The sequence below is a fragment of the Apiospora kogelbergensis genome (assembly GCF_038363985.1).
Source record: "Apiospora kogelbergensis strain CBS 113332 chromosome Unknown utg000007l_segment0_segment0, whole genome shotgun sequence".
NCBI lineage: Eukaryota > Fungi > Ascomycota > Sordariomycetes > Amphisphaeriales > Apiosporaceae > Apiospora > Apiospora kogelbergensis.
The window spans coordinates 2,196,794-2,224,076 of record NW_027117424.1 but is presented as its reverse complement, the minus strand read 5'-3'; the positions used below and the strand labels follow the sequence as shown (position 1 = coordinate 2,224,076).

Genomic DNA, 27,283 nt, shown 5'->3' with positions numbered 1-27,283 from the left:
CTAGGAGGGTCAGCCATCACACATAAATGCTCAAAGATTAAGTGCGTAAATACCTTCTGACTGTTTCAGGGCCTTTGGAACTTGAAAGTACTGATGCTTGGAAATCATCTGAGGCTAAGATCTTTCAACTCGCTTTCAAAGCCGCCAAATTCATCCGTGTTGATGAAAACTATATCCGAAGTCTCGTGAGAAGTTGATCCTCGGCTCCAATGTCTCGCCTTGAGGTTAGTGGCAATATTATCAAGCTTGTTCAGTGTATTGACTTTGGGAGAAACCCCCTTTAGGGGTTGCATGCGTTTTATGGCTTGGGCTGCACGCTTCCTGATGGTAGCGTCAGGGGCACTCAACGCGACAAAATGCATGCTGTTCATGAAGGAGCTATCAAGAGTAAGAGGAGATACGTCCCAGGCTGAGTCATTCCGATCGATTCCGTCCGTCCGCGGCGTAAACTCCAGAAAGGTCTGCGATCGGCTGTCCAAGAGCACGTCGACAACAGTCTCACCAAGCTCCAGCATGTTCTGGAAGAGTGGATTGAAATGTGCCATCACACTCGATGTGTAGTTGTGAGGCATGGAATACGCTTCGATAATTGCGCCCTTGGCCTTGATTAGTTCTGTCAGGCTGATAATGTAGTTGGGCAGATTGGTTTCGGGCTGCGGCGCAGCTGGCCCACGCATAAAGCGGTCCATGATCTTGTTAGTACCTTCGACCCTCTTGATGAGAGCAGCATGGCGAGAGATTTGTTCAGGATCAGACCAGAAGAGAGCATCGCCCCTGTGAGCTCTAGTCTCCCATATCCTAGCGAAGAGGTGCCACACACATCGTTCAACGAGGGAAGAACACGTCTCGTAGGAAGGTTGATGGTCTATCCGGTCTAGCAAAGCAGCGCCATCGTCCAGAGCGCGATGAAAGCGGGCGGAGAGGTGCGGCTGAGAGGACTGGATGAAGCCGTCGCTCACGGCACTGTGCTCGTAGCTCTCGAAGAGCTTCAGCAGATGGCGCATCTCCCGCCTCGATAACAACTCTAGTCGAAAGCTACGATCATTTACTCCAATGGAGTTCACATGCCTGAAAAGAGCGTCTGGGAGAGCATCGATGATCTTGGCAGCGCTGGTGAAGTGGCTGTAGGCTGACACCCTGTGTCGCCTCAATGTCTCGATGGAAATGAACACAATGCAGCATAGCAGAATTGCTTCGACTTGCTTCTCCCCGGAACCTGCGATGTATTGTCGCAAGAGATACATCGACTTTCCCAGCTGCTGAGCGATGAATATATCCAACTCGTTCCTTTCCGCCATAGACAGTGTCTTGGACTGTTGGTGATACCGCCGATAGGACGATCCCATTGCCACCACAGCGTGCTTCACGAACTCTTGGTGGAAGGCGGCCTGGGGCACCACGCTATGCCAAAAAGAGTTCACATAGGATGAGGAGAAGAGGGAACTGCTCGTCTTGGACCTGAAAAGATGGAAATACAGCCGCTCTTGCTGGGTGCCATTGATTCCGGCTGCCAATGGGCGGAGAAGGCGAAGACGGGCGCCATCGCTGGTTTGCTTGACGTTAGGACGATCACGCCTCCATCCGGGCACCAGAGCGTTGTTGTAGCCGTCGCATCTGCGACCGGTCGAGACACCTGCGCTAAGTGAGAACTACAAATCGGTTATTAGGCCGCGGAGGAATCATCTGTCTTACATCGGTGACAAACGGGACGCGCTTCATCGCATTTGACGCGACGGATTCTGCAGGTGACGCAACCGGTTTTTGTCCTTACGGAAGCGTTCTTTTTCCGCGCAGTGCTTCCCGACGGGGGTCCGGAACTTTCACTCATTTCGCCCGACGAAGATGCTTCAATGGGATAATTGACTTTCCAGTGCTTCCTCAGCCAGGCAGCCGGGAAGTAGTACCTCGGCGTAACAAAAACAAGAATCCAACGTCGGATGAAGAAGGCAGCTGTAATGGGAAATTCCGCGTTTTGACGGCCCGTCAGTAATGGATGTGTTAAGGAATCTTGGCATCGGGTGATACTAGTGTTAGTAATCGTATAAAAGTATAATAGTTAGGATATAGGCAAAATGCTCTCCGGCATCTCCAATCGTCAACATTGAGGTAGCCGCGTGAATACAGTCGCTTTTACTCATACAAGGTAATTTGGTGCGCGCCGTGTTTGGATCCGGCCATGGCTGCTGCTCAAACTTTGAGTCTCCTCACAACTATCTACTGACGTCAACCTGCCGACTGACCACGATCCCCGGCGACATAATACCTTTTTTGGAGGACGACCCCAAGATCTTCTTCTGGCTTTCGGCGTCACTGCCGCCGTCCAGGCTGTCTCGGCTCCGTGAGCCCCCACGTATCTTGCATGTTCTTGTATTTGTTGTGGCCGTCACTTGGTCGCCGTTCACACCACTTCCACCAGAGCGCATCTCGTAGTTCTCGAATGACTGATAAGGATGGTGTTGTTTGCTTGGAAGGCCCATACCTGAGGCGCCGTAGCCAGTGGGCTTGGACGAGTCGTCGGTACCGCCCAATGAGAGCATCTTGCGGAAAAGGGGACGCAGGGTGGCCAGATTTCCAACGAACACGCCGACGCCATTCTCGGCGTATCCCCAGATGACAATATTGCACAATCCGCTGCAACTTGGAATCAGCACATAGTTATCATTAGGGAAAAGCAGGAGAAAGAAGCAAAGACTCACAAGAGGTAATCGTCGGAATTGGTCAGGTTCACCGTGTACTTGAGCCGTATGCAAGCTGATAGTGATGCACTGCAACCTTGATTAGTAACTGTAAGACAACCGCAACCCAATTGGTGCAGACATACAAGATTCCGAGGCCTAGGATGGCTGCCACAGAGACCTTTGCGTTTCGGTTGAGCTTGACGTTCCATAGCAGCGGGATGGGCCTGAGATTCGTTAGCCTATTGCACAACAGCCACCAACCGATGATGACTAACATGAGAGCTGTAGCCCAATCGGTGAAGATATTCACAGCAGTCGTCGCATAGTAGATCTAGAAATCAGTCAGCATCAGTCCCTTACCGCCCAGTAACTGAAAATTATTCCACTAGACGAGCAGGAATCACCTACATCAGCGAGAATAGCTGGATCCTGACAGTGGGTTCCTTCGGCCATGAGCTTGGAGTCCCAAGCAGCACTTGTGCCATCATGTTAGTATAGAAAAGGAAATGGCTGCGTGCCGGTCATAGGTAGGGATCAAGACTTACGAAACTGGGTTGCACTGAAAGATGATGTACAATGCGGCGATGAGGTTCATGACAGTAAACATTGCCATGATTCCGTACTGCGCATAGATGTATCCCTTCCTGTTCTGTGCAATCCGCACCAACATATAGCCAATCGAAAGCTTAATGGGGATGATGGTGACACAGTAGAAGACCTCGAACATGAAGAACCAGAAAAGGCCCGACTCCATATACTGCTCGTTGCCTGGCTGCAGGAATCTGAACGCATGTATGCCGACGCCGTTGAAGGAAGCGACCAGGCAGGATATCGACAACACGGCGAAGGGAAACTGGTAGGGAGGCGAGTCAGTGGGTGAGACACAATGCTACGCTATCAGACAGGATAGATTTCCCAGCCGAGAAGAGGAACATACCATCGACACTGCCATAAGAGAGTCCTCCATCCCCCAGCTTGCGCGGGTGACTCTGCAATAGACACGCATGCCGAAGGTCAGATACGCCAGGAGGATCAGGGTAATGACGGTGCCCGTGAGATGCGGGGCATCGTCGAGGAAGATGGTCATGATGAAGCAAGCACCTGGCTACCTGACCGACCAAATAAAGCTCGATACGATCACGCCGTGGGAAACCAAAAGTAAAAAAGGTGTTAAGGGACCACAGGCAGGCTCAGGGCAGATCTCGAGGGGAAACTTGGGCGTTGAATTCCCGCCCAAATGCCGGGGTAGTCTTGTTCTTGAACTCCATGGGCCGGGCAGTCGACAAGTCCAGCAAGGCGCCCATATCCGCCGGGAGAATCTCGCCTCCTTTGACGAGGGAGGCCGCGTCGAGTGGTCCTCCACCATGGTCCGGCCCATTTATTGTCTAATAGCCATCGTCCGCTATATCCACCAAGCAAGCATCTCGCATGGATCAATGGGGTTAAAAGAGTCGCCAATCAGCCATGCCCGTTCAGTACCCGTTTCCTAGGGCTCTCAGGCTATCTCGTAGTCATACCCACTGCAGACCCTACATATGCAAATACGTGCTACGCATGTATCAAACTGCACAGACATGCCAAGGGCCAAGGGCGCTGTTCCCGCACCTATCTCTTGGGCTGCATCGAACAAGATACATATCTTTGCAACATCTGCCGACCCTGGCTAGACCTAGTCGTTGGTTTCTGCCGTTGACCTCGGCCATCTGCCAATTTCTGGTGCGACTTGACATGGCTGTCTCCCCCAAACCTGAGCAGGCCCGATTCGATCTGCAGTTTCAGCTGCTCTCGCAACGTCGACGGGTGTTGAAACGAACCGTACTGTATGTACATACACGTAGCCCGGTAGTGCATGCAGTTGCAAGCGTTGTGGCGTCTGGTTGATGCACATGGACGAATTTGCAGGCAGCCCCACCGAAGAGCCACTCGAACTCGATGCTCTGTCGGAGGATTATGCGCTGTGGTTTACCCCTGCAGCTTGGCAGGGCTCACCGGGACGGGTGACGGGTCCTTTGCCCACAGACAATACGGGTGAATCCCAGGAGTTTGGCTAGCGATCGCGATGCCCCAGCGGGAAGGATCTTGGTGATGCTTGGAAGAGAAACAACATGTTCTTTTGGAGTACAAGCACAGCGACACCGAGAAAGGTCACAAGTCGGCCGCTGCCCGTCACTCTCTGGTGCGAAGGTGGCCGTTGAAAAAGGAAAAGGAAAAGCAAAAACGAAAGGAAAAGCTGCAGATGACGAGCGACGCGCAAGTGCGGCGTCTGCTCAATGCTGCAGTCAGAAGACAAATGGTGGGTGGATCCCTTCCAAACATTCGAGCGCGGAATTGAAATTTCAGATGGCGAGCCGGCAGAGGCGGAGGCGGCGTGGCTTTGTTGACTGTAGCAGAAATCTGAGTCCATGGAACAGAACATGGAAGACTGCCCACTTATCCGGAGACTTATGACGTATAGGAGCAGACTTTGATTTCAAATGCACTTGGAAAGGTCGTCCCGTTCTGGTCCCGGTGCCTGATCAGTCGTATTTCCATTTCCAACAACCCCCCAACTTTGGACGGTGCGCCATTTTACCCCTTGATCACGGCCCTGCCTGGTTCTGGAAGCCATCCCCGCCGACCGGGCATGTCCGTCAGGGTCGCCGGGGTAGCCAGTAGGCAGTAGTAGTGCCTGATCGATTGACTTAGATGCTATAGGCGTGGTTTCAACACGGCCAACGTCCCCGTTTCCGTTAGACGGCACACAAGGGCTAGGAAACGGCACCTGCGACAAGAGTCCTAATGCTCTAACAACTCGCTTGCCCTACCTAGCCTACCACCCATTGTTGCTGATTACTATAGATCGAGGATCGGTGGGCTAGCCACTTATGGTGGACTAGAGATTGATCAATACGACCACATCAAGCTTTACGTACGATTGCCAAGGCCCGGCAGTTTATCCCCGAGTATTGGATGGAGGGCTGAGTAGCCATCTCAATATCTCAATGGCTATAAGCAGCCATCAGCCATGAACAAGCATCTGGCACCGGGAAAACCCTGCGAAGAAGCTACTGTCGATCAACCCATGATTCAGGAACGCGTCCGCACCCCAAAATGCATGAATCAGATCATCGATATGAAATAAGGTCTGTAGAACCCAGGCACCATAATATGGATATCGAGCTTCCCTAAAACTCATAAGTCGGCCATTACTGCACCTAGTATAGCCTGGCTTACCGCCTACTTTTGTCACGAGGCCGACGACAAGTTGTACTGCCTAGTTTGCTATCCTAAGCAAGCAACAACTTAGCTCCGATGGTAATCAAGGTAATGGTCAGCGCTGCTATAGGGCTAGCCTGCCTCGAGACAAGCTACGTGGTGCACTTTATTGCTTCCCATTAAGTCCGATTCGATGACAAATCAGCTAAGCAGAAAACTAACACTCGAAACGAATAGATTTCCCCAGTAGGCTAAATTAAGGGGTCAACAACCACGCTTGCCCAGTACTGGGCAATATATACTAGCTAAGACTGGTAAAGGCAAGGCGGCGTTCACATAGACCTGTTGACGAAGGTGTGGCGCCACATTATGGGTATTAGCCACAATATAAGAGGCTATGATAGCAAGTCATGGACGAGAGGTATTGAGATAGAGCCCAAGAAGTCCAATCAACAAAGCTCACTGTCTGAAAGTGATTACCTAAAGGTACATAATGATCTTAATTGGTGGTAGTCTGCCTTGAAATGCACCTGTACTTGCATTATTAAAGGGGGCAATAAAGAATCCCCTCCCCCTTTTTTAACAAATAAAAAACTACCTTTCTAATATATAATGTCGGGATAGTAGGTTCAGGTTTGTTCTTATGATTTCACGGTCTAACAGCAAACGAAGGTACCAGCGACTTCTTGGATGTATCCGCTCCTTCATTACTTCTGCCCAGAAGGCATTATATATAATGTCCAGAGAAGTACGTCAACTTGCCGCAACCACTATATTACCCACCCAGATCATTGACGAGAGGGAACTATAGTCTTTGAATATCACGGATAAAAGCTCCACGCTGTAAGATACACAAGTGATCAATGGGACAAACTTGGTTCTCATTGGCTAATAGTGCAAGCGAATTGTCTGGTCACCAGCCTATCTTATACCAATTTCCCCAAGACAACTGCTTTTTCCCAAGAGCCACGCAAATCGACTTAGGTTGTCAGCGGGGCCCTAACAACTCGGCAAACAACAATCTGCCCGAGCTAATATAGAACACGAAGAAAACCTGTAGGGGTTTTCCTTCCCTGAGATCGCAAGGGGCCTGTGAGCAAACAAGACCGGATAAGTTGGCCACGGCGCTCGTTCCATATTCCATACGAACAAACACGCAATCAACCAAACATTTGATATTCGACCTGGTAGCTAGTTGTATGGAAGAGGATCAATATCGTCACACAAATTCAATGCATGGCCAAGCAACAACATCCCTTAGGTCGATACAAAACATTGTCATGAGCAATACGCAAGTCAACGGAGGACCACTACCATGCTTAGAAGAATAGGGGACAGGTCATTAGCCGTGCCAATCACGTCAGCGGTGCACTCTCCTCTTTCTGCACGAATGTCTGGTTCAGGACTAGCTGGTCACACATCGGTGTGTATACGGTGAAGTTGGCATACATAGCGGCATGTATTCACCCACCGAAGGAACGCAAGAGTGAGCATACCGATTACTTGGCCGCAGTTGCCTCTCCCCACTCCGACGAGGACCCCAAGAGTTGATTCTTTTTCCTGTATGAACCCCCACGACTACTCCACTCGCGAGAAAAGCCGCGGCAACCGCTCTTGCCATTGCCAAATTCAACAGCATAACAAAAAAGAGACGCCCGCCATGGAAACCTTCTTGATTCTCATTGCATTTTGGGCTTCGGCCATCACGGCAGCTTTCCACAACCTGCTGGTTGGCACCTTTGCCACCAAAAGCATCTACACCCTCAGCTTCGACGACGAGACGTATGAGCTCATCGGGCTTGCCAACACGTCCACCCCCTTCGGCAGTTCTTGGTTGACCCTTAGCGTAAGTACATGACAAAGAGCAGTTTCTTGGTCCCGCTGACCTTCAATAACAGGCCGACAAGCACACACTGTACGGCACAGCCTGGGATATCCAGCCCGCCGTCTTCGTCAGCTACGCGGTCGAGGAAGAGGGCCTCACCCTGACGCACCAGGCGAACATCAAGGCGGGAGGGGACTGCACCGGCTCAGCCATCTCGGTGCTCGCCGCTGTTGACCCGCCGTACGCCGTGTACGGCAACCTCTACTACCGCGAGGCGCGGTGCGGCACCGTCTTCTCCGTGGACCCGGAAACGGGCGCGCTGGGTGGCGGCGGCGTCGAGGGCGGCATCGTGCAGAACTACACGTACGGCGAGGCGGGCTCGGGCTCGGCCGTGCACGGCATGACCTGGAGCGCCACCATCGCCGGCGTCGTCTACTCGGCCGACACGGGCGGCAATGCCATCTGGACGCACACGCGCGACAACGACACGGGTGCGCTGAGCCTTGTGGATAAGCTAGACCTACCCGAAGACCGGATGGGCGGGCACTGCGGGCCCCGCCACCTTGCGGCACCCCGGCAAGGCAACTACCTGTATGTGGTGTGCGAGGCGAGCTCCAAGGTAGTGCAGCTCTCCCTTAACCAGGACGAGTTCCAGACGCCCAACGCGACGGCGGTGGCAGCCAAGCAGTGGCCCCTCCTGCCAGAGCACGACAACGACGGCAATCCTTACAATGCGGCCGACTACTGGGCCGACGAGGTACTCCTCTCGGCGTCAGGCGACTGGATGTGGGCTTCGAACCGCGCGCACGACCGTGGCCGGCAGGGCTACGTTTCCGTGTTCCGCATGCAAGCTGAGGACGGCGACGTCACGTCCCAGGTGTTCCTGCAGCCGACGGCCACGAGCGGCGGCTTCGCCAACGCAATCGCACCCAGCCCCTTCGACGACCGCTTCGCCGCCCTCACTGAAAACGTCACGGGCTCGGTCGAGATTTGGCGCCTGGCGGACAACAATCAGTCGGCGAGCGTCGTGGCCCACCTCGACATCCCCGACGGTGAGGGCTGCTGCGCTAATGTGGTATGGTACTCTTGAGGTTTCATGGTTTCTCTGGTAATTGCTACATGGTTTACTGGTTGCTCATAATCGTACTTCCTGGCGCATCTCGCGATAGGGAAGAGAAACATCACACCATCTTCATTACCGAAAGGGGGCTTTCTCGGGAGTTGGTTGATCAGCCCGCCTGGCTAAAACCATGGGCGCATTTTATGAATCTACTCCTTGCTACCCAGCTATGTCCAGTTCTTGTAGGTGACGTTCCAGTGATCAGATACTAGACTACCGGCCGAGTTGGGCTCGAGCAGAATAGCTTTAGATGTAGCGTTGTTCCTGTATTGCCAGTTCAAGTAGTTCACGACAGCTTTGCCAAACTTACCTCCGTTGGTAGCGGACTAAGCGAGATTCGAAGTCAGCAAAAGTCCCTCCACGATCGGTTGGTGCATCCTTAGACGAGGGAACCAGGTTAGAGAAGAGCTGATTTCACTTACATAAGTACCACCGTGTCCAGTATCGAGGCTCGCCTTGTAGGAGGGAAGCCCTGCATTCAATTTCGCGTAATCCTTCTCGGCATTGGGATACCCCATGTCCTTAGGCCCGCCAACGAACCAGGCCACTGGAACCTTGATCTCTGACAGCAAGTAGCGACGGTCATCTTGGAAAATGCTGATGTCCAACAATATGATACGTTTGACACGCTCATCATGGTACGATACCTGGCAAAGTATCAATCAGTCTTTTCCTTCACGCGCTTTTGGCTGGGGCAGATATGCCGTGGTTCAGGGGCGCAGGGAGGCAAGAAAGGAAAAATGCATACGCTCATGGCTTCCAGCCCCCCGCAAGAGTGACCCGCTGCCGTGATGTTCTGGAGGTTGATGGTGCCGTACTTGGCAGCGCCGCCCTTCATAGCCCAGTCAATGCTGTCGCGCGAGTCCTGGACGCGGCTCTGCCCGTTGGCGCCGCCGCCGCCGTTGGGTGGCCCGTCGGCCGCGACGACGTACCCGTGTGACGCAATCTCGGTCAGGAAGTTGCGGTACGTGGAACCCACCGTGGAGCAGCCGCCGTTTCCGAACGAGATGAAGGGCATGCTGGTGTTGTCGGCGGGCGGCTTGATCGGCGCGTAGATGGTGTGGTTCGGCAGGTCCTGCGACGTGGTCATCTGCGCCGGATATGGGCCGGAACCTTGGGTGACGGCGCCTTGGCCCCTATATTCGTATCAGTCGGTCTGTGGTACGCAATTCACAAGCTTTGTGAAGGATAGGGAGCATGTGATGTTTTATCTGCGAATCAGGGGGTTATTCTACCGTGGAGACTCACTACCCGTCGCCCCAGGGTTGTTCCCAGTGCGTTGCAGGTAGGCAGCCAAGTCGGAAAGAGAAATGCAAAATATGCCACCAGCAATAGTATCGTCGCCTGTAGCTGGAAAATAACCCGGCTTGGGCACGAAGGTCCCTGTCTGCCTCAGCGAGATGGGCGCGGCAGGATTCGCCAGCGCTGTGCAGGCCATTAGGCCGGCCATGCCTAGTTGGTAGATGCTTGGAGCCATATTGGGTGTAAAAGTCAATGCAATGCGTTGTGACTGTACTGCTGGATCTATAGCCTGAACTTCAGGATCCAATACTGTCGAAATATCGACTAGATATATGTCTTCTACTTCGTCAACAACACTGCTCATGGCTACGAGAATGTCTTGCCCGGTCGGGTATGCATTTCGGCATTTCATGCGGGGATGAAATCCACACGAGATGTCGGTTTATATTACATCCCAGAGGCCCTCCGTGATGGATAGGGAATGATCCGCACCTCAGAGAGAAGGGCCAATACCGCACCCAACTGGCTGGGGCTTATATATCCTTCTGCTTCCAAGATTCCATCAATAACGGGATCTTTGATCGTGCATGGCCGGTAGTCAAAGTTGATTTGTCAGACCAGTTCTGCTGTATCGAATCTGGGAACAGCGGGTAAATATGCGGTTGAGTCTGGGATGGACGTTGCATTATCAGATCTGCTTTTGGGGACCAGATCGTGTTTCGGTCTTGGCACGCTCAAGATCGCACTTTGCTGAGCAACTCTGAAAGCCGCCATGCAAAGCCGTGGGTTCCAGATATTACAGTCGAGCGACGTCCAACTTGCAAAGCCCGGAGCGAAGATAGTAAATGCGGCGCAAACAGTCTGCAGCATCCCATTGGACTGCCCATGCCACCCAGCCGTCCACTGGTTGGTTGCATGAGATGCGAAATATGTGCTTGACATACGTGACACCGTATTGACAGAACCCTTATGGGCAGCGGCGTGTGGTCTACCGCCTTTCGCCAAGGTCCCGGAGCTGATTTCCCGGCAGGGAAAAAGATGCATATAATTGAACCAAAGTGCGATGACTAACAGCACGCACGTGAGGCCTCGGGATACATCCAGGCCGTGGATTGCCGTGCTTCGTAACTAAACTGACTTTATCACTGACACAAGCCCCTGATCTCCCCGTAGCGGTTTTCTATGTGAATCGAGGCCGATACTGTTCAGATTCAGGGGTCGTAGCCGCACAGCTGTCAAATCTTACCCTCGCGTCTAAGACCTTCCCACAAGGCCACCGCAGCCAAGCATTTCGCATCCCGGGACCCTTCCTTCCAAAGATCCTTCAGCTTGACCAGTTTCAACGTGATCTTTTCGCCATGGTCCCGCAATCCTGTGAGCTTGCCCGTCCAGTCCTTCAATTGCTCCCTGGGCACTCGTCGCTCGTGCATGTAGATGGGAATATGCTCATCGCAGCCACCAGCAGACGGATACATGGCAGCCGGTAACCCTTCGCCAGCCTGCGAGTCAGTGCCAGCCTTGCCTTGAGCCAGGTCGCTCATGCACTTCAGCTCGGAGGATGGCAGCTCCAACCCCAACTCCTCCTTGATCTCCTTTGCCGCCGTACCCGCAAAATTCCCACCATCATCGACCATTCCGGCTGGCAGCTCGACGAATTCGAGGCTACCAGCTGGGATGCGAGCCTGTACGGTCAATATGACATGTCGCTCATCGTCCTCAGCTGCGCTACCCTGCCTGACGTCATCGGGGATCAATATGACTAGCATGGCGACGCTGGGGCCGCGGAGGAACACGCTGGCAGGCAAGCTCTCCCCAGCGGCATTGGAGACATCGGCCTTCATCTTGAGAAACCCCAGCCGGTCCCCTCCGAAGAGATCGTATGACTGAACAGTAATACTCCGAAGCGAGTAGGGATTATCATTGAAGGGGTGTGCGACACGTGATTGCAGCTTCAGTGACCGTTGGACAGTGTTCAACCAGTTCTGGAAAGGGCGTCAGGATTGAGGACTTGCATCAGGTGTTCAAACTTCATCAATATCTAGTAGCTCACCTGGAAGGGGGAAAGGAAAGGAACGTTGCTTTTTCCAACCCGTCAGGCAGTGTGACTGGGATGTTGGATTGCTCATGTTCGATGTCGAAAGATGCCATATTGCGCCGGGACCAATTGGTCGGGCAACAGAATTGAGACCGGAGGGTTGGCGAGCACTTGACTTGAGGTCTTTTTGGGAGTACCGATCCGGAAATTCGTGGAGCTTTGGAATAGAAGCTCGACATGAAGAGTCTCAGTGATGGACAGTACACCTTTGACGATGATGTTGCTAAAGAAAGCGACTGAGGGTGGCTGCTTGTCTCTGGTTTGCACACAGGCATTATTACCCCACCAAGACCCCAAGCTATACTTACTTACATAGCACCGACACCAGCACCAGGAATAATTACGAAAGCAAGTTGTATGCTTCTGGGAGGAGTCGTGCCTTAGACAGTAATTCCAACTTGCTGTCGCACTAAGCAAGCCGCAATTGAAAGATATCATTTTGGGAGTCTACCTACTCTCTCTAGGCGATGGAGGGGTAAACTAAAGGCATAATGATTTCAGAGACGGTCGGATTAATGAACGAGATTAACTAAGAAATAACAATAGAACTAGAAGGACTGGAGAGGAAGTCAATATATCGAATGACATTATCTTTAAAAAAATTGACACAAAATTTACATTCTTAACTCAAGTATATGCTAAAAGAAACGTAAGGACAAAAGAATTGTCTCCCATACGGGGAATCGAACCCCGAGCTCCGCGGTGAAAACGCGGTATGTTAGCCGTTACACTATATGGGACTATAACAGACAAAGATGTATAGATGACAAAAACCCAGTTATGCCAGGATATATTCCAATTTGACTATCTATCTTCCACCTAAAAATTGGTGCAAAGCCTCAAACAGAGCCAGTTTAGTAACAAAGATAGTTGCATAGACATTGACAGCAAAACAGCAAAACAATATAGATCCAGTAACGGATTGTATCTAACGAGCCCGTCTTAGACCAATTGAGCGCCACTCCGCGTCTTCACAATCTCGCCGGTCGCGTTGCGATCCTTCATGAGGTAGACGTACGCCTCGGCGACATCCTCGACCCTGCCCACGGCGCCGGTCGGCACACTGTCGGCAATCGCCTGCATCATGTCGGCCTTCGCCTGGGGCGCGAGGTCCTTCCACAGCTCCGTGTCGACGAAGCCGGGCTCGACGGCGTTGACGCGGACGGGTGCGAGGTCGAGGGCGAGGTTGCGCGTGAGCGCGACGATGCCGTTGGCGACGTAGGCCATGAGCGACCAGCCGGCGCGGGGCTGGTCGGCGATGCCGCCCGTCGACAGCGTGAGGCTGGACTCGCGCGACCGGGGCAGGCGGCGCGCCGCCACCTTGCCCACCATCATGGGCACGACCTGGCGCATGTGGCCCGCGCGCCGGATCACGTCGGGCGTCAGGTCCTGCAGCCCGCTGATGGTGAGGGCGTCGGCCGCCGTGAAGACGACGTGGTCCACGTCGCCGCCGGCCTTGTCGAAGAGCCCCTCGAGGTCCGCCTCGACCGTGTCCTGGGACAGGTCGCAGCCGAAGCCGGCGATCGCGGCGGAGGGGTAGAGGGCTTTGATCTCGGCCACGGCGGCGTCCGCGGAGCGCTGGGACGAGCCGGCGATCGTGACGCGGGCGCCGGCCTCGATGGAGGCTTCGGCGGTTCCACGGCCCAGGCCCTTGGTGCCACCGATGCAGAGGACGTGCTTGCCAGCCAACTTGTTGTACTTGGACATATTGAAAGTGTTGGGGTCTTGGTAAATATCTCTTGAATATAGTACTTCAAAAGGTGATGGACTGAAATTGGGGGACTGTTGAGATTTTACTTTCTCTTGCAGCGATACAACAACGTCAAGATGTCTCGGCAGTTGTTGGAATTTATATGCTTGAACGCAACATCCATTTCCCAAGTGCAATTACATACCATGCTAGGCGCCTGGTACGGTACGTCCTCGGATTTAATCACGGCAATAAAAAGAGTATGATAGAGACGTCGAGGCATGAAGAAATGAGTTGTGCAATGCGTGTTTACCTTTGGCTTAAGTCCGCCAGCTCCGGTATGCCGAACCGGGCCGGGGCTTGGAGCCAACGTTATCCTCTTAAGGTCGCCTTTAGCTCCGAGATAATTATCTCCAACAAGGTAGAGACCGAAACCATCCGGTATGACCGATGTGCTTCACCGTAATTCGACCGGCCAAATCGATGGGCTCTTATTCATGCCGCATTTGAAGCGGTAGTCCCATCAGCGGCATAATCACTTTGCGTTGACATGCGTGTCGTCAGTGTGACATCATGGACGAAGAAGGCATGATAAGCAAAACGCTTTGTGTATTGACAGGAAGGCCAGTTCTGTTACGGGCATAACAATATATACAGAGAATAAGCAATGGCACGTCGCTTGCGAAAAGAAGAAGATGATCCGAAGCCAGAGCCAGCCGAACTCTTGCTTGAGTGGTTGGCTGGCTTAGCAGGCCTTAAGGGTGCTGTACTTGCAGTGGCTGCTGGGGCCGCTGCCGATCTCCTTGGGCTCGTTGCCAGGCGTGGTACCCTCAAATTCGACGCAAGTCTTCTTGACCGAGGTGGCACAAGTGTTCGAGATGGTGGCGACGTCGCCCTTGTTGGAGTTGATGCCGACCAGGACCTTGCCGTTGTAGGCCTTGACGTTCTTGACGTTGACGTTGCGGAGACCCATCTTCTTGCAGTTGCCGCAGCTGCGGTAGAGCTTGCCGAAGTCCATAACGGTGAATCCGTCGATGGACACTGTGCCGAGACCGTTGTGCTGGATGACCTTGTCCTCAGCACCTTGCGCACCCCTATTATGTCAAGGTTGATTAGCCAGCTGCCTATCTTGGGGGTTTTCTCGGCTGTGCCTGCAGTGACTTACCCGCCGATGATGTTGGCGTTGCCGTCACCCTTGAGGGTGAGAGCATCCTCGCAGACCTTGGTCCACCAAACATTCTCAATGGTGCAAGAGCCCTTGCAGTGGATACCCTCGATCTGGTCCGCGCCGATGATGGCGTTCTTGAGGGTAGCACCGTTCTCAAGGATGAACACAGCATCCGAGTCACCACCCTCCACCTGACCAGTGCACTTGACACCACGGCCGTACGTCTTCATGCCGCCATCGAAGCTGCCCGAGACGGGTTGCGGCTTGGGGTAGGTGACGGAGCCCTTGGACGCGGGAACGGGCAGAGTGGCACGCTTTTCGAAAGCAGGGCTGGCGATGACAGCCGAGGCGCCAATTACAGCGAGAACAGCAGAATACTTCATAGTGACAAAAGTTACGTTGATGATGACGATGATGACTGAAAGTTAACCACGGTAAGAAACGAATGCGCAGCGAGGGATGGATGGCAAAACCGAGGGGCTGCGGTGGCCATTCTCTCTGCTTTATATACCACCTCACGCCATCTTCTCCATGGCCCCGAAAACCATCGACAGACAACGCCATATGGAATCGAATTTCCTGGGTCTTGTCTGGAACTTGTATGCCAAGAGTCCTGCCAAGAGTCCTGCCAAGAGTCCTGTCAAGGTTCTAGGAGGATGTTTCCGGGGACTGTCACTTGCTTAACTGCTGTTCATTCGTGGATCTCCTCCAAGAGTTGCGGCTCCCTGCAGGACTGGGATCGCGGACTAGGGGACTGTCGAACTATTGCCGGAATTGCATGTTTCCCACATTCCCATGGGCAGGGTTCCCGAAGGAGATCTTAGTCTGTTCCTACCGAACAGTTCTCGAATAGAGTGATGGATGCTCACCAACAGCCGCTCGATGGGCGGGAGGGGCCGCGGTGCAACTTGCACTGGCAGCAGAAACTTTCCACCTGATACTCGAGATGATCGAGTCGCTCATCTCTGGGTAGTGTTTGGATTGTCTATTAAGGGTGCATGGGATCGACAGACCATGCCTGAAGCGGACGAACGCTAGCAGCTGGTTGGTGGAAATGGGCAACGACGAGTCATGGCCTGGGCATAACAGAGACTTGACAGAATCTGGAGGATCCGTGTCCCACAACTAGCAAATCGCCAAGCGACAAGGGGGCTTTGAGCTAAGTTGACGCTGAAGCACACGAGTATGGGCCATGTTCGATGTTGAAAGGCTGGCTGCATTCGGTGTTTGTCCGTTTCAGCCACGCGGGGCCATAGCTTCCTTGGCTTCCATCCCGTGTGTCCTTCGACTGTCGTCCGGCAGCAGGTAGCAAACGAGGACTGTAGCCGATGAGGGGAACTCGGGCAATACAATGCGGGAAATCAATAATGAGGTTTGCTCGGTGTTTTGCACGCTCTGGGGTAGGTAGGATATACGGCAGACCGCCCTTAAAGAATGATATCCCTCGAGCATAATGACTTACTAATGCTCGCAACATGGCTTCTTGAGCGCGGAATCACTATCCTTCGATTGGTTGAGTTTCTGTTGCTTATAGTAGCAAGCAAGTATGGTTACAGTGTTTAGAGAGAGCACTTCGTGTAAACCAGAGATGGCCAAGGTGTACGCATTATTTGCGCCCGGTGGCCGCTTTATCTGTATTGTTCATGGGCAGTTGCGTCTTTCAGCATCGCCTCTACTCGTTCTATCGTGGCCGCGTCATATAGTTCCTCGGGCTTTTTGCCTGCTTTCAGCACCTCCTTTTCATGCTGCAGAGCCTCGTCCTTGGTCATGCAGACCAGATCGCCAAGCTTCACATTGGAGGACTTCTGTAGGGTTTCGCCCTCGCCGATCTTGATCATGGTCGAGCTCTCTGGCTTCCGCCAGCGAATCAGATGCAATCGGTTAGTTAGTCCTGTGATGGCGCTCCGGCCCCTGAATACCTCCTCTGTCAGGAAGGCTACATCTCCAATGTTGATGGGTATCTTCAGTCCCACGGCGACGGTAGGGTCACCGCCAGCTTCATAACGCACTAGCTTCTCCTCGGTAGACTGCAGGGCGGCAAGCATACCATCGTGCATCTTCTCTCGTCCTCTGGCGGGTAAATAATCCAAGGGATAGCCGGTAATGGAAAGGATGACGTGGTTTGCTACAGTGTAGCCAAATACAGCTGGCATTGTACCCAAAACTGGTAGGATGCGCACCCGGAAATCCGGCATTACGCCCAGATCTCCAACCGCTCCCTTCTGTAGCTCGTTCTCGGGCAACGGCAGCAGCTCAGCCTTGCCGTCGCCTGTCTTCTCGGTCGAAAAGACCGTCGGAATACCACTTGTGACCCCTAGTAGCTTCAGCCGCCGTCTCGTCGCCCTCGACAGACGATCATCTGTGCTAGTTCCAATATCTCCCACGGTGATTCGTGTAGGGTCGCTCTTGCAGCCCGCACCCATGGCAGAGATGACAGGTATTTGGTGGTCGTGACAATATTTCAGCAGCGCGACCTTGGTGTCAATGTTGTCGATGGCGTCAATGACGTAGTCGGGCTTCTGGCCATTCTCCTCCCAGGGCTCGAGCAAGCGATCGGCAGCCTGATCCCAGAATTTCTCCTGGCGGAGGTCGAACTTGGTCCACGGCGTGATGGCAATCAGCCTCCTGTAAAGACATTGCACCTTGGGTATGCCGACATCGGCCAAGGTCGCCACGGCGTGTCGGTTCAGGGAGCTCAGGGTGACTTGGTCAAAATCGACCAGTCGGATCTTGGACACACCCGAGCGCGACAAGGTAGCAGTCGCATGCGATCCTACGCCGCCGCAGCCGATGACTATAACGAAGGAGTTTCGGAGCTTGTCCAGGCCCTCGGGGGTGAGGAAGACGCGGTTGCGCGCCAGTTGCTCGAGGATCAGCTCGTCATCGTAGTCGCCGGCCTGCGCGCGTCGTGCAAGGGCCTCGTTACGTTGATCTTCCTTGTCGGTCGTCGAGGCGCCGCCGTAGTTGGTTAACTATTCGGGTTCGAGATCAGCTAAAGTCCCCATGGCCGGGCAGTGCTTTCGCAAAAGGCGTGAGCTCACTTTCCCTAAGGCATCCCGGTCGGCCCCAGCCGAAGGAATCGAGTCCTTGAGCTTGTTGATGCGCTCGTTTCTTTGTAGTTGCTGGTAGCCCAGAATAGCGCTGGCAACTACTGCGCCAGAGACAATCGCCGTTGTCGCAAACTGCACCTTCGTATTCGAAGTGGCCTGCGAGAGAAACGAGGAGGACATTGTGCGTGTTTTTTTTCTCTTGACAGAAAAGGAGCCAATCTAGAGAAAGTTCATGCTTGTAAGAGAACAAAGTCTATAAAACGCCCCAAAAAATCATTGACTTGCTGCCAAAAAGAGCATCTATATGTCACAGACATACAGTCAGTATCTCGAACGACATTGACTCAATGTTTGAATGGATGGTGGGAATTTTGTCTCTCGCGGGGCATTTCCGCTCACTTTTTAGGTGGGTCCTTGGGCATGTCTGGTCTGGTGGTACTGGCCGCTTATTGACCGTCCGCTTATCACTGAAATCACCAATCACCACCTTCAACATATTGACTTTAGACAAACGGCGTAGAGGCTGTTGATCCCCTCCAGGCCCTGTAATTAATCCATTGCTGATATTGTATGAGTCCATGCCGGGTATGTCCTTGCATGATACTGCCTCCAATGGTGACTACATTTACAAAACCCCCAGGCTGTTTCTGGTTCTTTGGATGAATTATCGCAGCAGTATAGTAGCCCCCAACCCGAAGGAATTTATGATATATCACACTTGCCAGCTATGTATTTAGGTTTCGGTTTGCATTAGGCTGCGCCCCTTGAGTCTTCCTTGCTGACGATACCCTCTGATCGCTTAAGTATATCAACCCTGCCTCATTTGGCCTGGCGCTCAGGGGAAGGGGGCTGGAAGGAAGCTGAGCTGACCTTCGCGCGTTCGCCCCCAAGACTTTGATCTGGAAAGAAAATATGGACAACCCACGACTCGGATCCCGATTTTCCATCTTGCTTCCTTAGAAACTATCTCTCAGTCGATCACGCTCGTTTAAAGTTGAACCCCTAGTTATCTCCACGCCACGACGATGGTGACACCGACGCGCCAGATCCTCGGCCCCTTAACAACTCCATGGCCGCAGCCTGAGGGCTGTTCCGTCATTGTGAGGAAAGACTCTTCGTACACGGGCGAGCTATGGCAGGGCCAATCCTGCCAGATGACTGGTTCCAGCAGCCAAAGCAACTACTGGATTCACCAAGCCCACGAGTGTTTCCCGCCCCGAACGGCGGACGTGACCACGCCGAGCAACTCCATATACGACAACTGGGGTTTCTACTCGCCGGGCATCGCCTGCCCGGCCAGTTGGACAAGGGCCTGTACCTTGACCTATGGCGAAGTCAGCGGGGCGTTGGCGCTCTTGTCCCCGATGACCCTACAGGCTGGGGAGACGGCAGCGGGGTGCTGTCCGGAGTAAGTAGAGAGAGTAGCCCGCCCTTGTAGTGGAAAGCATGCATACACATGTCTCTTTCCGGCGCTGATTTCGTTCCCGCATCGCAGAAGTTATACATGCATGGCGGGATACCCCAAATGTCGCCGACTCCTGACCACGCCGTTTGGGGCTATCATGTGTGACGCCACCGCCGTCGGCGTACAAATCCCGGTGCCCAGCCCTTTCCTGAATAAGGAAGGCGCCGGCACCTCAGTAGCATCCTTCACGATAGGCATGCCGATGGTGCAAGTGGTCTGGAAAGAAACGGATTGGCCGGTGACCATGACTTCGCAGCCGTCGTCGAGGCCCACCTCTGTGGCAACTGAGACCAATGCGACTGTCAAATCTACAGACACGGCGGCAGCTGGCCTTTCGGAAGGAGCCAAAGTCGGACTAGCCGTCGGGGCTTCCCTAGGTGCTGTTATTGTGTTCATAAGCATCACCTTTTTCATTTTTGTGCGGAGGCAGAGACGCAGTAGGGCCGTGAATGCTGTTGAGGCCGCATGGCAGACGTCCGGTTCTGGAATACCCCATCAGCAGACGCAGCAGTACTGTATGCAACAGAACGGAGAATTGCCAGCATTCTCGTCGCCGAGCGAGCTTTCTGATGGGCACAAGGGCCCGTTTACCACAGTTGAGTTGGCAGGTCACGTCGGAAGGTTGCTTCCCACGAAGAGCTCTTGTGGATAATGTTTTGAATCGGGCTTGGAAACAGGTATAATATGAATCGCAGGCAATTGCGGATAAGTAATAATTAACTGCCCAAGATTAGAGAGCTCGATAACACACTATCTGTAGCAATTATACATGGGTTTTCAATGCTTCGCCCCCTGCATTGAGAGCGCCTATACTACAACGCCACTGATTTCGAAGGTCTGCACCTGGTTCTTGTTGAAAGCAGCCTGGAACTTCCCACCTTTCAAAGTCGTGTCGCTATGGGCGACGTACTGTTCGCCGCTGCCGATCTGGGTGCTCCAACGAGGCACGGGGAGCCCTCGGTGCCGGGCGTCTTGAACTTGGAGAGATCGAAGCTGAGGTTCTGAGCGTTGCCCCAATTCACGGCGACGACAACAAGCTTCTTGGCGCCCGCGTCGTAGGCCACGATGGTGCTGTCGTTTCCGCCGTCCAAGATCTGCATGCCCGGCTTGATGTGGCGCGAGTACTGGGCGAGCACATAGTACTTCTGCGACACGGCGCCAACCGTCTTGGCGTCGTTGTTGCCGTCGACCAGGCCCCAGCCGCCGCCGTCGATGACCTGCCAGTAGACCCAGGCCGTCGGGTGAAGCCAGCGGAAGTCGAGGATCAGGTTGCTCGCGAGGTCTGAGCCAGTGTCGTCGGCCTTGCCGTACTCGCTTTGCCAGAGCTTCTTGCCTGCGCTGTTGACGGTCGAGTACAGGACGTCGCGTTTGCCACCGCCGTACTGGTAGCCGTGGACGTTGACGCGGGCGATGCTGCCCGCGACGCCCGCGCCGGCTAGTGCATTCCACGTGGAGATGGCCTGGTCGTACGAGTTCTCGTCCGACGCGGCGATCACGGCCGAAGACAGGCCACGGCTGTCCAGCTCGGCCCGCAAGTTTTTGACGAGGGTCGCCTGGGTCGAGGTACCGAAGTGGCATCCTTCCTGTGTGCCTGACTTCCCGCTCCACCAGGAGGCCATGGGCTCATTGAAGGGCTCGACTGACTGGAATTTGATGTTCCAGTTGTCGCTGGCGTGCTTGGCAATCTCAGCCATGTAGACAGCGAATTGCTGGTAGTTCCACGACTATAGAATCCGATAGTTAGCAATCCATTTAGAATCGAGCCCGGCCGTTGCTTACCTGTAGGTTGTCGCTTCCGCCATTGTCAGCTCCCGCTGGGTTGTGATTTGTGCACCTATCGATCGAGGTAAGCTTCTGTTTGGCCTGGGTAAAGCTCCAAGACATGGGCGTAGGAGCCACGAGGGGAAGGGAAGACTTACATCCACCACATTGGGGAGTTGGAGAACAGCTCAAAGACGTTGGCACCTCTATCGCGTGCCTTGGTCAGCATGCTACGCTGTTTGGCGTCGACATTCCAATTCCAGCTCGACGAAGCAGGGTCGGCACTGCTCCAGTCGGTCCAGAAGCCTTCGACCTGGCGCGACAATATCATCTTGGGCGAAACTACCATGCTCTCGCCATTGACGCTGTTCTTACTGGAAGCGCCAGCATTGTATCGTGCGATGTTGAAACCCAATCCCGGGACAGTCTTGCCCCCGAAGTTGACGGATTTCGTCGAGAAGAAGAGATCAGCCAAGTCGTCACGGTCTCCGAATGCGGCGGCCCACCAGGCCAGCGATGTTCCCCATCCTTCCCATGTTCCCCAGTTAGTCGCCGGGTTGACGGTGGTGGTGGTGTCTGCGGCACCTCTCCCGCACATATTCGCGGCGACCAGTAGCGACAACAAGCAGCGTCGGGACATGGCTGCGGTGGTAGGAATCATGCCTGTTGTTGTAGGGAGTCCCTACGTCGAGACGGCAGTGCGCAGGGCGCAGGGCGCAGGGCGCAGGGTGCAGGGCAGCTTATGTAGGTGACCGACTCAGGCATAACCCCTAACTGGGCCCAGACAACATGCATTGCAGTCAGTGCAAGTCCACCTACCAGCCAGTAGCCAGCTGTACCGCTAACAAGGCATTGCTGGAAAGAAGCACATCAAGCGCCTGACGGGTTGCAACGTGCGGAGTAGATACAAGGGGTTGTTTTTTCCGTCAATAAACAACAGTCGTAGCATCGGAGGGCCGATGGGTGTGCGAGGTGCCCTCAGCGTAGCATTTTAATCATGGCAAGGATCTAGGTTAAAAAGGGTCGTCTCAGACGTTGCAACCCCACCCAGCACCACCTACCACCAACAGCGGCACATCTTATGTCTGTAAATCTTGACCAGAAGCAATGCGAGGCAGCGAAAGAATACCTAGAGAACATTGCAATTCGGGGAAGCAGGAGCCGCCAGCCAGTATGGCTCGCCATATGCTTTCCATGTGGCTCCCCGGTTCCATGAGTCGGGTGACGTTCACGGCCACCACCACCTGCTGTTACTAGTTAACCTTATTCCCCCGTAGCGTGACGGCCTTCACCTACCGCTCCGAGATAGGCAGTTCGGATTTAGACGAGGGCAACTTCCCCGGATTCTCGAATGACGGACAAGCAGCCATTCTTGGGCAGCTTTGCTAGCTACCATGCAATGGAGGTTTTCATTAGTCCCAACCACTAAACTAAGTATGTAACAGACCATGTAGGTAATTAGGTACTTGTAGTGTGGTATCGTAGTCGTTAGTCATGAATGGATGCGCAAAGCAGACAACACCGCCGTACCGCATACTGTTTAGACGGCCCAATACACCTTGACCTCGACCTTCTCCACGCGGTTCTCCCATCCTGGAAATCTGGACCGGCCCCATACCGTGATGATGTCCCCCAGCTTGATAGACCGCACAAAATTTCCATTACCTGTGGCCTTGCCCCGTCCGTTTTTCTCCAGATCCTCCGCGTCACTGGAGTCAGGGTCAATGTCATCGTTCCAGCGCCATACGACTTGGTGCTGCAGCATTCCTGCCGTGGCAACCTTGTTGGCTTGGATCTTGTGCTCATCGCTAGGAAAAGGGTCGTGGATATATTGAGGTGGTGCTGCCGCGTCCTCTTCGTTGCCCTCTTCGTTGCCCCCTTCGTTACCCTCTTCGTTGCCTTCGTTACCTGTGGCGGAGGCAACAGTGGGCCAAACTGGTCGCACGGCACAGGACGAGATGCGGTTATTGTGTTCCTTGTCTTCGTCCGTTGAATGCCATGGGCAACCCTCGTCGGGTTTCGCCTCGGAGTCGAAGCGCTCCAATCCTGCATCGAACCACGTCCAAGAACCTCGGTAAGTGCCATGGTCGTTAGGGCCACCGCCCCAGCCCTGGTCACAGCTGCGGATGTTGAAAACAATCTTGCGCACAAGACCTTTTGAGACTGGTGACGGCTCTTCCACGAATTCTTGGAAGGCATCCGAGCCGAATTCCGCTTGTAGCTTCCGAGGCACGGATTGGGTAGAACGCCAGGCATCATGGTTAGGTGGCGTCCAAGACGATAAACCCACAGGTTCTGTGCGCAGCAGAAATTTGTCCTGATCGTTGTGACCACCCCGGATGCCCAAGAGGCGCCTCGGGACGTTGGAATAGTCGACAGCGACAGTGGAGCAAGGCCAGTACTCGGCTTGGTCGACAATCATATCGGCTAGCTCGAGGGGGAGGCTACCCGCCGCCATAAGGAGCTTCTTGACTGCAAAGACATCCGCAGGGCTAGCTTCGTACTCGATCGGTGAGTTGTTGGTCTCGCTCGTTGAGGGCGCCACTGGCTGACCAGTACTCTTGAGCTCCTCTTCACCCCGGAAGGGAAAGGGAAAGGGGCGTGAGTGCGCCATGCTGGAGCCTCCACGACGATTGGTGAAGACTGGTCTAGTCGAACGGTTGATATATCGAGGGCTCAAGGCGATGGCGACAAACTGTATGAACTTCAGGACGATGATGAAGACGATGATATACCAGAAGACGGCCAGTAAAGAAGCGGCATAGGCTCCCAGATTCGAGATGTTGTTGTAGTTGTACAGCGCCATGTCAACTAAACAAGAATGGGGCGAACTTGACGTCGTGTTTGCAAATGAGGTCACTGCTTCACTGGATGGCTGAAACTCAATCACGGCCGGGCGTGCTTCGCGTAATTACCTCGCGTAATTGGGTAGTCTAGTCGCACTCGCAGTGTGCTTAATCTCGGGTCAGGCAAGATCAGGGTCATCGTTCATTCCAGGCCTCGGGACGATAATATACTAGTATATATCAGCAGGAGATATGACGTTGATGGATGCATAGTCCGAGATGAGCCGTCGGCAGGACACAGCCCCTGAACCCCACCCCCCCAAGAAGGTTATGCAAAACATAATGGAGCTGTCAAGACTATCTATTTCAATCTACGACTGGAAGTAGCTCTTGTATCAAGCACCTGCCGCCTGCCTATATGAGACACATGTAAAGCAAAGGCATTTGTCATCCCAGAAAAGAGCCAGCCGGCGTCGAAAAAGCACATTTGAGGTGGTTCCTCGCCTCTATGGTGGGGGCGGGGCTCCAAGTAATTTGCCCATAGTGGTAGCCTATTAGCACATTTGTATAGCATAGAACAGACTCCAAGTGCCAAGATGCATACCTTATACATACGGCTACAGGGGGTGAAATAGGTTGCATTAGTGTACTGGCTCAGCACGTGAAATCTCGTCATCGCTCCCCGATCGGAGCTCATGGGGAGTTATGGAGCTATTGCGCAGCTCTAGCTTCTGGCAGGAGAGGGAAGTCAACCGATGCTGACAAAACAATCATGCCTTGCAAAATCACGGAAATGAGTTGACAATAAAACAGTCCCCTCGAAGACAGACTCGAGCCCTCAAGAGATGTTCAAGGAAACCCCAGTGGTCATATCAGCTTCACTTCAGTCGACAAGATGAGGGCGCAACGGTTTGGTGCGACGGCCCTTCGTCAAGCATCGGGCATGCTTCAGACAGGCACAGAGCGAACGGCGACCTCCCAGATCGCGCGGACACGACTTTCGACCATTTCGGCAGCACGGCTGTCGTCGGCTTCCATACGAACACTACACTCCCAGTCGGCAAAACGGAATGAAGCGACCACCCCCAGGGCGAGGCATCCAACCCAGCCATGGCGTTTCCCTGCCTCGACGCCCTCGAGACCCGGTCGGCCACCCTAGAGGCGCGATCGCTGTCTACGGGACCCGAACCCGCCTACACTACCGGCGCAACCGAAGTCTTCCGCTGCACGAAGCCCTTGCTGCTGGACTGGGGCGGCGTGCTGCCCGAATTCGACATTGCCTACGAGACGTGGGGCAAGATGAACGCCGACAAGTCCAACGTCATCCTCCTACACACGGGCCTGTCTGCGTCGTCGCATGCGCATTCGACCGAGAGCAACCCGCAGCCGGGATGGTGGGAGAAGTTCATCGGCCCCGGCGGCTGTTTGGACACGGACAAATACTTCGTGATATGCACCAACGTGTTGGGAGGGTGCTTTGGCTCTACGGGCCCCAGCGGCATTGACCCGGCTGACGGGCAGCGCTATGCGACTCGCTTCCCGATCCTGACTTTGGAAGATATGGTTAGAGCGCAGTTTCGTCTACTAGACGGCTTGGGTGTTGACAAGTTGTATGCGAGCGTTGGGTCCAGCATGGGAGGCATGCAATCTCTGGCGGCCGGTGCCCTGTTCCCCTCGCGAGTTGGCCGGGTCGTTTCCATTAGCGGATGCGCCCGCAGTCACCCGTACAGCATTGCCATGCGCCACACTCAGCGCCAGGTTCTGATGATGGATCCCAACTGGAACAGGGGATTTTACTACGGAAAGGTACCACCACATGCGGGCATGAAGCTTGCGAGGGAGATCGCTACCGTCACATACCGATCTGGTCCTGAATGGGAGCAGCGCTTCGGCCGGAGGAGAGCAGACTCATCCAAGCCACCGGCGCTGTGCCCCGACTTCCTGATCGAGACCTACCTGGACCACGCCGGAGAAAAGTTCTGCTTGACATACGATCCCAACAGCTTGTTGTACGTCAGCAAAGCGATGGACTTGTTCGATCTTGGTCGCGAGACGCAAAGCGCAGCTTCTGCGCGCCGTGCCAAACGCGCAGAACAGATAGAGTCCGGGGCTAGTCCAGCTCGACCCGAGGCGTCCTGCAGTCTGACGCTTCCCGATTCGCCGTACTTGGAGCAGCCGGATGCCAAGATTGTAGACACAACGACAACGCCCATTGAGGTCGCTTCGCGACCCCCGATGACCTGATTGCGGGATTAGCGCCATTACGAGACATCCCGACCCTGGTTATGGGCGTCGCCAGCGATATCCTGTTCCCAGCTTGGCAGCAACGAGAAGTCGCAGATTCCCTGCGTATAGGTGGCAATAGGAAGGTTTCTCACGTCGAGCTGAGCGAGGAGCAGAGCATGTTTGGCCACGACACATTCCTGCTTGACCTGAAAAACGTCGGCGGCAACGTCAAGAACTTCCTTGGCTAAAGCTCTCCCAACCAAACAAAGCTACTGCTAGCCCAGCCAGACTTGAGGACCTTGTACAACAACATGTACAGTTGGATTTTATGACTATTTGGGCATGTGCCGTACAGAATGACGAATTAGCTGGTCCGAGAAACACTCTGGACGCTATGATGGTGACAGTAGAAGATGTCTTAGCAACATGTTGCATCGCCATACGGTTCGCTTGCATGTGCTAGGCGTGTACTACTGGGCACGCTTGGTAAATGAAATTCGAGCTGACTAGACGAGAAAAGCCATCTTTGGCCTGCAATTAATATAAGTATACAACGTTTACCAATTCAGCCGGCAAGGCCCAGGTTACAATCATACCACCAGGGTTGACATTACCCAACCCATGTGGTCATCCACCCCCTGCACAGCTGGTCTGGGAAAACGATAACAGGCCTGGGCCACTCGATCACGTAGGTATTGCATACGCGAGTTCTATTTTAAGGATTAAGGGTTACCAGGGTCCTGGAAAGGTCGGATTCTAGATCCCAGGTTCGACTATTGGCTTTTGACCGTCGTCTCCTGGGAGCGCTCCTCCCATAAAACGTCAACGGCTTAGCACCTGCCAAGAGCAGTATTTCGGAGGACCTCTTCTCGGACCCCGAATAGGTAGAAAACACGAGGGTCTGGATAGCAGTTTGGGCGTTGAAAATGTTTATATAAAGCATCGAAATAGGGTTCTACACGATGTCGATCACAGTAGTAGT

At 53.9% G+C, this 27,283-nt stretch overlaps 13 protein-coding genes across 13 annotated transcripts; 4 read left to right on the top strand and 9 right to left on the bottom strand.

The window, feature by feature from the left end:
• Positions 1-104: 104 nt before the first annotated feature.
• On the bottom strand, positions 105-1,948 carry PG998_011069 (uncharacterized protein; the record flags this gene model as incomplete). The annotated part of the gene is made up of 2 exons (XM_066877885.1): positions 105-1,649; positions 1,706-1,948. Coding segments are annotated over 2 exons (1,788 nt in total), but the record flags the coding sequence as incomplete, so codon positions are not given.
• Positions 1,949-2,210: 262 nt separating this feature from the next.
• On the bottom strand, positions 2,211-3,765 carry PG998_011068 (uncharacterized protein; the record flags this gene model as incomplete). The annotated part of the gene is made up of 7 exons (XM_066877884.1): positions 2,211-2,637; positions 2,697-2,765; positions 2,822-2,902; positions 2,954-3,009; positions 3,087-3,153; positions 3,224-3,567; positions 3,616-3,765. 7 exons carry the CDS (start codon positions 3,763-3,765, stop codon positions 2,211-2,213), a joined length of 1,194 nt encoding a protein of 397 aa, XP_066726938.1.
• Positions 3,766-7,533: 3,768 nt separating this feature from the next.
• On the top strand, positions 7,534-8,788 carry PG998_011067 (carboxy-cis-cis-muconate cyclase; the record flags this gene model as incomplete). Its single annotated transcript, XM_066877883.1, has 2 exons — positions 7,534-7,719; positions 7,772-8,788. The coding sequence occupies 2 exons, from the start codon at positions 7,534-7,536 to the stop codon at positions 8,786-8,788; spliced, it is 1,203 nt and encodes a 400-aa protein (XP_066726937.1).
• A 197-nt stretch (positions 8,789-8,985) lies between these two features.
• PG998_011066 (uncharacterized protein) lies at positions 8,986-10,424 on the bottom strand (the record flags this gene model as incomplete). The annotated part of the gene is made up of 4 exons (XM_066877882.1): positions 8,986-9,144; positions 9,241-9,465; positions 9,567-9,954; positions 10,054-10,424. The coding sequence occupies 4 exons, from the start codon at positions 10,422-10,424 to the stop codon at positions 8,986-8,988; spliced, it is 1,143 nt and encodes a 380-aa protein (XP_066726936.1).
• An 871-nt stretch (positions 10,425-11,295) lies between these two features.
• PG998_011065 (nudix hydrolase) lies at positions 11,296-11,901 on the bottom strand (the record flags this gene model as incomplete). Its single annotated transcript, XM_066877881.1, has 1 exon — positions 11,296-11,901. The coding sequence occupies one exon, from the start codon at positions 11,899-11,901 to the stop codon at positions 11,296-11,298; it is 606 nt and encodes a 201-aa protein (XP_066726935.1).
• Positions 11,902-13,097: 1,196 nt separating this feature from the next.
• Positions 13,098-13,862, bottom strand: PG998_011064 (uncharacterized protein; the record flags this gene model as incomplete). The annotated part of the gene is made up of 1 exon (XM_066877880.1): positions 13,098-13,862. One exon carries the CDS (start codon positions 13,860-13,862, stop codon positions 13,098-13,100), a length of 765 nt encoding a protein of 254 aa, XP_066726934.1.
• Positions 13,863-14,590: 728 nt separating this feature from the next.
• Positions 14,591-15,396, bottom strand: PG998_011063 (putative pectate lyase; the record flags this gene model as incomplete). The annotated part of the gene is made up of 2 exons (XM_066877879.1): positions 14,591-14,939; positions 15,011-15,396. 2 exons carry the CDS (start codon positions 15,394-15,396, stop codon positions 14,591-14,593), a joined length of 735 nt encoding a protein of 244 aa, XP_066726933.1.
• Positions 15,397-16,641: 1,245 nt separating this feature from the next.
• On the bottom strand, positions 16,642-18,243 carry PG998_011062 (uncharacterized protein; the record flags this gene model as incomplete). The annotated part of the gene is made up of 2 exons (XM_066877878.1): positions 16,642-17,985; positions 18,055-18,243. The coding sequence occupies 2 exons, from the start codon at positions 18,241-18,243 to the stop codon at positions 16,642-16,644; spliced, it is 1,533 nt and encodes a 510-aa protein (XP_066726932.1).
• An 845-nt stretch (positions 18,244-19,088) lies between these two features.
• PG998_011061 (uncharacterized protein) lies at positions 19,089-19,475 on the top strand (the record flags this gene model as incomplete). Its single annotated transcript, XM_066877877.1, has 1 exon — positions 19,089-19,475. The coding sequence occupies one exon, from the start codon at positions 19,089-19,091 to the stop codon at positions 19,473-19,475; it is 387 nt and encodes a 128-aa protein (XP_066726931.1).
• A 934-nt stretch (positions 19,476-20,409) lies between these two features.
• PG998_011060 (endo-beta-1-6-galactanase) lies at positions 20,410-21,929 on the bottom strand (the record flags this gene model as incomplete). Its single annotated transcript, XM_066877876.1, has 3 exons — positions 20,410-21,252; positions 21,308-21,362; positions 21,448-21,929. 3 exons carry the CDS (start codon positions 21,927-21,929, stop codon positions 20,410-20,412), a joined length of 1,380 nt encoding a protein of 459 aa, XP_066726930.1.
• A 900-nt stretch (positions 21,930-22,829) lies between these two features.
• Positions 22,830-24,095, bottom strand: PG998_011059 (uncharacterized protein; the record flags this gene model as incomplete). Its single annotated transcript, XM_066877875.1, has 1 exon — positions 22,830-24,095. One exon carries the CDS (start codon positions 24,093-24,095, stop codon positions 22,830-22,832), a length of 1,266 nt encoding a protein of 421 aa, XP_066726929.1.
• A 1,090-nt stretch (positions 24,096-25,185) lies between these two features.
• On the top strand, positions 25,186-26,319 carry PG998_011058 (homoserine O-acetyltransferase; the record flags this gene model as incomplete). Its single annotated transcript, XM_066877874.1, has 1 exon — positions 25,186-26,319. One exon carries the CDS (start codon positions 25,186-25,188, stop codon positions 26,317-26,319), a length of 1,134 nt encoding a protein of 377 aa, XP_066726928.1.
• A 41-nt stretch (positions 26,320-26,360) lies between these two features.
• On the top strand, positions 26,361-26,549 carry PG998_011057 (uncharacterized protein; the record flags this gene model as incomplete). Its single annotated transcript, XM_066877873.1, has 1 exon — positions 26,361-26,549. One exon carries the CDS (start codon positions 26,361-26,363, stop codon positions 26,547-26,549), a length of 189 nt encoding a protein of 62 aa, XP_066726927.1.
• Between the last annotated feature and the right edge of the window lie 734 nt (positions 26,550-27,283).